General features: G+C 52.2%; 1 protein-coding gene across 3 annotated transcripts in view; it reads right to left on the bottom strand.

Moving 5' to 3' along the window:
- LOC113210245 (uncharacterized) overlaps nt 1–8154 on the bottom strand; it is a 34626-nt gene that overhangs the window by 18775 nt on the left and 7697 nt on the right. For all 3 annotated transcript variants that reach the window (XM_052268495.1, XM_052268494.1, XM_052268496.1), the window contains exon 3: nt 7541–7708. In XM_052268495.1, coding sequence (XP_052124455.1) covers nt 7541–7708 — 168 coding nt within the window. The remainder of the gene's footprint in view (nt 1–7540; nt 7709–8154) is intronic.

An 8154-nucleotide genomic window follows, 5' to 3' on the forward strand; every position in this document is an offset into this window, starting at 1 on the left:
AGTTCCGCACCGAACCGCATATAGCCGTTTCCGGGATTATGCCTAGGGGGGGCCCAGGGGAGCAAAAGGTGTCAATTTCCCTCAAAGACCTAACTTTGACCCCTCGAGAGGGGTTGAAGGTCAGCCGTTGGGTCAAAATGGACTCTGCCGCTAGTCTTAGGATATCTTGGAGTACTTTAATCCAGGTGTACTTTTTCGGTCCCAGATTTTCACTCCACCCTATTGAACAGTTATAGAAGTGTTGAGCACTTGAACACTTAGTTTATCAGTGTACGCAATAAGAGATGGTGTGCGATTCTCACGATTCATCGAGAGTATAAAAACTCATCAAATTATCGCAAAATAAATTGTGGGAATCGCAAACCACGCAGTTATTATATGCAGGGTGGGTGATCGGCACTGTCTTTTTTTGCATATACTGTACCGGATCCATGCGTGCGGACGGGTTGCATACTCGCACGGTGCCGCAAGGTGACGTGTCGAGCGGCGGTAGGCAAGCCCGCGCGTACGCAAGTACCCGGTATGAACAGAAAAAAAAAACAGCGCGGATCACCCACCGTGTAATTCTAGTTGTCACAAAGTCGATCCCATTGGTCCTCTCCGGCAGCGGACGCGTGCAGCTCCGTCGCACGTTACGCGTGCAAACTCAGGCGTCGCACTCGAGTAACAACCCTTGAGTCCGCGAGTCGGGCCCTTTCTGGCCCGCGAGACGGACAGAGCTAGGAGTCGCTGATTACGGCGTACTGCGGGCTCTCGAGTTACCCGAAGGGTGGCCAACTCATCCCCCCCCCCCCCTCCCCAAAAGGGCGCGTACACACACTCACACACCAGGCGCGGTGTAAGGCCCGGATGCCAGGGGGCGGTGCACCGTGGTTTGCCTACTTACAGGCATTTTGTCGCACAAATTTCCTACCTTTCAGGCGGTTCACTAGCATTGATTTGGGGGGGAGGGCTCACACACACTCAAACGCACAATATTTGGTCAATCCTACTTTAAGCCGGGCCTTACTCCGGCGCCCACGTTTGCACAGAACGTGCGGGCGGGGAGCGCACTAAAACTGCAAAACTTTAGTAAATAAATCACTCCACTCACCTCGCATACATTGTCGTTTTTCCCGCCGGATACTGCCCGTTGAACTCTTCTCTTGCGACCGTGGTGCCCGCCTTCTGTCGGTTCGTCACGTCCTGCATCGCAGTGATTAACCGCTGGTCCAGCTCGGCCGTGGTCACACGTGGTCGGCCTGACTTGGGCTTATCCTTCAACGTTTCGTAGCCGCCCCCTTGCCTGAATCTCTTGGTCCAACGCTTGATCGTGGAGAGGCTCACCGAAACATCAGCACGGAGAGCAATCATGCTTGGCGTCAAACCACTTTCACGTAGCCCAACGATGAACCCGCGCTCTTCTCGTGTCGAGTAGGGGGGCATCTTCTCCCAGTTTCAAGTCTCTTGGGTCGGGTCTTCGGTCTGGTCACTTCTCTCACTACTGCTTGCCTCACTGTCACACTGGCGGAGCTCTGAGCTCGTTGAAGTACGCGAACGGACTGGCCGAGCTGCAGTGCGGGGGCGTCTTCCCAGGGTTTCTTCTTCTTCGCCTTTTTCTTCATTTCGTCTGCCGCTATGTTTACTGTCCTCAGAAAATGCCCAGAAAGGTGCCGCCAATCTGTAGATAGCACAGGTCACCACATCTGGCGAGCACCTGAGCCGCGCGGCTCGGTGCACTGCCCCCAGGAGCGGTCCGCCGCCGCCGGCTGACACCTTTATGGCCGAGCCGCCACGCGTCTCCGGGAAAGGGGGCTGGGGAGGGCAGCGCGCTGCGTCAGCCAGCCGCCGGCCGCCGCCAGGCCAGCCACAGCAGGCCGGCCGAGCGGGCGGGCGGGCAGTGGCAGGGCAGGCTCTGCCGCGGTGGAGTTTCCCCGGGGACATTCGAAAAGGCAGACCGCTCACTTTAAAAAACAAGCAGGCCCGCCCTTCCGCCAAACGGAGTTGCCAGCTCCACTTCGCTGCGCCGGCAACTCCGTTCGGCAGGGGCCGGGCCTGCTTGGCCTGCCGGCGGCGATGGTCGGGCCTTCGGCCCGACCATTTCAGTCCCACGATTTACTGATATGCATAATCAAATAAATAATGTGACCGGTAAATCACTTATATATATTTTATATTTGAGTAAACTAAAGCGTCCGGCGGGGGGCCTGCGGCCCTAGAAATTTGCTGCTTGGACATGACAAAAGACTGTAACGGGGCAACACCGTGACTACACCCCACCCTTCTGCTTTGCTTAAGAATTAAAAAAAAAACGAACCCGCGCAGATTTTTGGTTATATATTGTTTGTCAAACAGTCCTAAAACTTGACTTTTTGCCATTGTTTTCAATATATCCACCTCTAGGGCCGAAGCAGTGAAAGATACGGCAAATCCGAGGCTAGTTCCTGATTCAGAATGTGTTGTTTTGGGGGGGTACTTCCTCTGACATTTTACGATTGGACGCCTCCCTGTACGTCTTTATGTGCAATGTGGTCATTTTCGCCGTATTTTCGTCGAAAAAAGCACTCTAGTGCCCAAACGGTGCCAGATAGAGTCAAACGGACAAAATTTTCGCCCAGAGGGCTCTACTTTCACGAGTTACCCCTTAGGAGACCATAAAAAAAATATTTTTTTCCTACTTTTTGGACCAACCCCTATTTCTTTGTTACCCCCTTTCACCCCCTTAGGGGTGGTTGCCAGGATTTGCACCAGGCGTTTCGTTGTCCAGGAGTGACCCCTAAGATACCCTGAAATTTGTAGACCTCTAGCTCATCTCCTTCCTCTTACACGGACGACAGACAGACGGACAGACAGACACGAGAGCGGTTGCATAAGCCCGCTTTAATGCTTTTTTAAAAGCAGAAGGGCGGGCTAAAAAACACAAATAATTCTCAAATATGTGAGATAGCTCGAATAAAAGTAGGCGAAAACCCCAGAACACATATTGATCTGTAAATTAATTTCCAATATTTTCTTTCATCAGCTCATTGAACCAGGGCGTTGTTTGGTGTCCTGCTTCGCAATGAGGATATTAGTGTCGGACTGGCCAGGGAAGTAGGGCAACGGAGGAGGGGCGGGGGTATCTTACCTCTACCAAGAGGTGCGAGTGCGATCAACCGCAAGTGTTTCCATGGAAAATGCAATGATGTCAGATGACGCGAATAAAGTGGGACGCGGAACCTCTGTAGGTTGACTTCGTTCATTTGACGATTCATTTGCGGCGTGGTTGGTGTTCAGCCCCGCTCTGAAAGGGATTAGTGACGACAGCAATCACCTTCCTCCTCTATTGTCCCTCTTGGGTGCTTGAGTGCTGCGCGGCGCGGCGCCGGGCGGGCCGGCAGGGACGGGACTGGACGGGTGAGCGGAAGAGGGGAGGGGGAATGGGCAGGCGGAGCTGAGCGGCTGGGCTTTAACGGAGGTGTCGTGGAAGTGGGGCACTCGCTTTTCGCAGAAAAGTGTGGACTCGAGCAGCAAATGAAATGACACCAGACAACGAGTGATGCTGTAGATACCGGTCGCATTTGAGACCGGCACAATTAAATCTTGATGGGAAAGGCACTAATTATTATTGATTTTCAAATAGTTATTGATTTTCAAATAGACGCTGAATATATTTGGCGCTTAGTGGCCATGGTTGACCATCGTATGGTCACGCCTTGCGCCCGGTACGCTGCTACTGAGAGAGGGTGGAGTTCGAGGTGAGAGACACACCTTCACACCTTCTTACCTCTACCAAAACAGCGAGTGGAAAATCAAAACGATCCTACAGAGGTGCGCACCGCGAGTGCTTTCAAAATGCAATGATGTCAGATGATGGGAATAGAGTGGGACGCGGAACCTCTGTAGGTTGACTTCGTTCATTTGGCGATTCATTTGCGGCCTGGTTAGTGTTCAGCCCCGCTCTCGAAGGGATTAGTGACGACAGCAATCACCCGTCCGCCTCCTCTATTGTCCCTCCTGGGTGCTGGGCGCGGGGCGGCCCGGCAGGCCAGGACAGGACAGGTGAGCGGAGGGGGGAGGGGGAAGGGGCAGGCAGAGCTGAGCGGTTGGGCTTCAACGAGGTCTTGTGGAAGGGAGGCACTCGCTTTTCGCGGAAAAGTGGCGACTGGACCAGCACATAAAATGACACCAGATGTCAACGAGTGATGCTGTGGTTACCGGTCGCATTCGAGACCGGCGAAACGCTGACTTTGGCGCGTTAAAGTCACGGCCCGACACGTGACCATCGTATGGTCACGCCTCCCGCATAACCTGGTGCGTGACCATCGTATGGTCACCCCTTCCACCGGAGGGTCCTATGGGCGGTCTTCTAGAGGCGCTCAGCACGAGCCCGTAGCACAGCCTAGTGGCGCTGAGCGCCCCAGGGGTAGCCCTCTAGGGAGAACAACGCGCGCGCGCGGGGCTGAGGCCACTAGCGCCCCTACCCGGCGTCCTTTAAATGCAGACTTCTAGAGGCGCTAAGCGAGAGCCCGCAGCTCAGCCCAGTAGCGCCCAGCACCCTAGATGTAGCCCTCTAGGAAGGCCAGCGCGCGCGCGGGTCTGAGGCCACTAGCGCCCCTACCCGGCGTCCTACAGGTGCGGACTTCTAGAGGCGCTTAGCGTGAGCCCGCGGCTCAGCCTAGTAGCGCCCAGCATCCTAGATGTAGCCCTCTAGGAGGCCAGCGCGCGCGCGGGGGGCTGAGGCCACTAGCGCCCCTACCCGGCGTCCTACAGGTGCGGACTTCTAGAGGCGCTCAGCACGAGCAGCTTTGATGTTGCCTTTTACGTCTAGGAAGTGGCGCCCCTCGCCCAGCGTCCTAGATGCGCTCTTCTAGTGGCGCCCAGCGCCGTAGACATGGCTCTCTACGGCGCTCAGCGCGCGCGCGCGCAGCTGCCAGGCTAGTGGCGCCTCCGTCTAGTGTGCTAGATGCAGTCATCCAGTGGCTCCTAGCACGGGCCCGCGGCTCAGCCTAGCGGCGCCCTAGAGAGTAGCGCCCGCCCGCGCGCCACACACGGAGAGCCTTGCGCCCCAGTGGCCATACTCTAGAGGCGCCCACTAATCGCCACGTCACGACAGGTGTCCCGCGAAGAACTAATGAGGGTCACAAGTGGCAGCATCCGGGGCCACAATGTGGTCGCGACCCAGGGTCGGGTAGGTGGGACAGACACACACTAAGTGTTCAAATAAGAAGCTTTGTGAAGTCTAATTTTTTAACTCACCGTACTGAAGATCTTGCACGACTAGATGTCAGCGATGCCCACCAGCAAGGGTGAAAGGTGGGCGTGCCCTCGGCGCGAGGCCCCGAGGAGGCCCCCGACGTCGGGGCTGCGAATTCGCCGGCCCAGCCCAGCGGCCCGCCGTCTGACCTGCTGCCCCCCTCCCCGCACCCTCCCGGGCCCCGAGCCCCCGAGCACATCGGCAACAGTGCAGCCTGCGCCGGCCTGCGCCCGACTGTCTGCCGCGCCCGGAGCGCGGGGTATCGACTCAGGCGGGGTCAATTCTTTCTGGACACATAGTACATTAAAATCTAGAACTACTAAACGTATTCTGAAAGTGACCTGCGAAATTTTAGAAGGAAGGCAAGAGGTAGAACTTGGGATATCGACGATAGGATGTTTGCACTTGGAATATACAAAAGGAGTCCCAGGGTGTATAGGTTTCTTCAGCAGCATATGATTCTCCCATGTGAAAGTACATGAGAAAATTTATTGAAGGCTATTCCTCTTGAAGTTGGTATTTCCAAGCCTTTGCTAGCACTGCTGACATGGTCTTCAAGCAGTGGCGAACCAATGGGGGTGCTGTAGCAGAGCTCAAATCTTCAACAGGAGATAAAATATTTTGTGAAACTCATGAAAATAGGATGATCCACATTTATGATGTTCCCCATCCCCACATTTTAAAAAAATGTAAGAAATAATCTGCCCAACAGATTTCTTGAATTTCAGTCTGGTAAAGTTGCAGACTGGTGCCTCATCATAGAATATTTTAAAATGGACCAGTCTTTGTATCAGAATGAGCCCTGTCACTTATAAACATGTGAATCTTAGGGGGAAACAAAAAATGAGAGTCAAAACAGCTGATGAGGCTTGGAGCTCATCTGTTGCTGGGTTTATAGGGGTACATGTCAGAAAACCATGGAGTATAAGGGGATGGAGATGGAGAGGAAACGACAGGCGGGCAAGGGCCTGCACGGCCAAATGTGCGGCTCATTTTCTTCCAAAATCGTATTTCAGCGGTCGGTAAGGTACCAAAATATCCTTAAAAATCGTCTCATGCCATTCTGTGCCGATGTCAATCATAAGAAACACTCACTTTGCTGTTTTGAGGAAATTATCAGCGGAACTTTTTCTGCGACTTAGCGCAGGCGTCCCGAACCAACCCCGAGCCCTGCCGAATGACAGCGGCGCGGTGGTCAGCGCGGCGTTGAGGCAGAAGGATGTGACGGATCGAGCTGAAACTTTGCGCGGCCATACAATCGACCTTCCCCTATCCGATGCTGCTTTCGGATTTTAAATAGGTGGAAACATTTGGAAGAAAATGAGCGGCACATTTGGCCGTGCAGGCCCTTGCCCGCCTGTCGTTCTGGAAAAGGCATGTTCTAACCCACACTGGTGAAAAGCCATTAGAGTGCACCAGAAAACTATACACATCTCTGTCCTGAGGGTATTTGGTGCTACTTTTCGGGCCGTTCAACGCAAGATTTATAGTTATTTAGAAGGGAAAATTCATTGGAGGACAGGAAGCCACCAACTTCCTACATTCTGTTGGTACAACTGTAAACCCGCGCCTGCCCCCTCTAGACTGTCCATTGTTGTTGGCAACCGCGCCTGTCCCCCCGAGTGCCTCACCGGTTCGTAGCCTCGCAGGAGACGGCACTCGGTCCTCTTTCTGGGCAGGATCACGCCAAGCAGAAGGCATTTTTGGAGAAGCGTGGAAACTGTGATCTAAGCAACGGTAGAGAAAGAAAGCCTGATATTTTGAATCAGGCGTCGTCTTTGATCCATGAGCAATGTTTTCAAAACCCCAGCCGGCCCGATCAACGTCAGGACTAGCCGTATAAACGTATGTAATTCTGTCGTGTTCAAAGTCCGTCTGAAGGTTAGCGGCGACGTATATTTATTTAATTTTTCGGAAAACCAGACTTGAGAGCCAATAAATAGAAAGTGTTCCGGATCATACCCAAAAAGCCCTTTCCAATGGTATAGAAGAGTGACTCATCGGCTCTGAGTCACTGTTCTATACTAATTACCCAATCTACTGTGCATGTAATCACCATATCTTCAACACGGCAATAGGAACGAAAATAGGTTACGCCTACCGATAAATAATATACCAGACTATTCGTAATCGACGGCATTAACATGGGGGTGAAGTTTGAACTCACATTCGTATTTAATGTTTTAAAAACGGATATTTATCTGGCTGTGTAATCGCCACTCTGGAAGGGTGCAACATAGTTTTGAGCACTTAAATGAGCATGTGAGTTAAACACTTCAAGTATCAGTGTAAGAAGAGTACACAGTGCCTTGACCATGACCACACCTTCGTCAAGTCTTTGATTGGTGCAAGGAAGTCAACGACACCACTCCAGATTGTTCCACCATCGCTATCCAGCTGGTAGGTAACGTTATTAAGAAGAGTAAGGCTCTGCTTATCCTCGCATTGTCTCCAACCATAGTATTTTGGTATGTATTTGTAATTGAGATTAAACTGGAAACAGAAAAAGAAGAGCACTGTTAAAACTCTCTCCATGAACTCTCTATTCACTCTAGAAAACGCAGATGTGCAACTTATTGGCTGAGCCCTCTTAGCTATAGCTTTAGCTTAAGTTTAAACTGCGAAGCCTTTACAACTCACTCCGAGGGGCACCAGGCCGAACCAAGTTGGGATTCGGCAGGGTAGGCAACTGACCAGTATGGACAAAACGCTACCTTATGGCTTTCAATCTAAAGAAAACACATGTGAGCCATAAAACAACTTTTCATTATGACTTTAAAAGTAAACGTAATTTATGCAGATGACGTATTGGCAAAAATATTCAAATACAAATGACAGAAGTAAGTCACGAAATTGAATGTTGTTGTGTTGGCAAAACATAAAACTCAGGTGGGATTCGTAAAAAAGTAAGTCGAGCGGGGTAAGAAACGAAATCACGA

This window comes from Frankliniella occidentalis, unplaced genomic scaffold, assembly GCF_000697945.3.
Source record: "Frankliniella occidentalis isolate FOCC.00 unplaced genomic scaffold, Focc_3.1 Scaffold70, whole genome shotgun sequence".
NCBI lineage: Eukaryota > Metazoa > Arthropoda > Insecta > Thysanoptera > Thripidae > Frankliniella > Frankliniella occidentalis.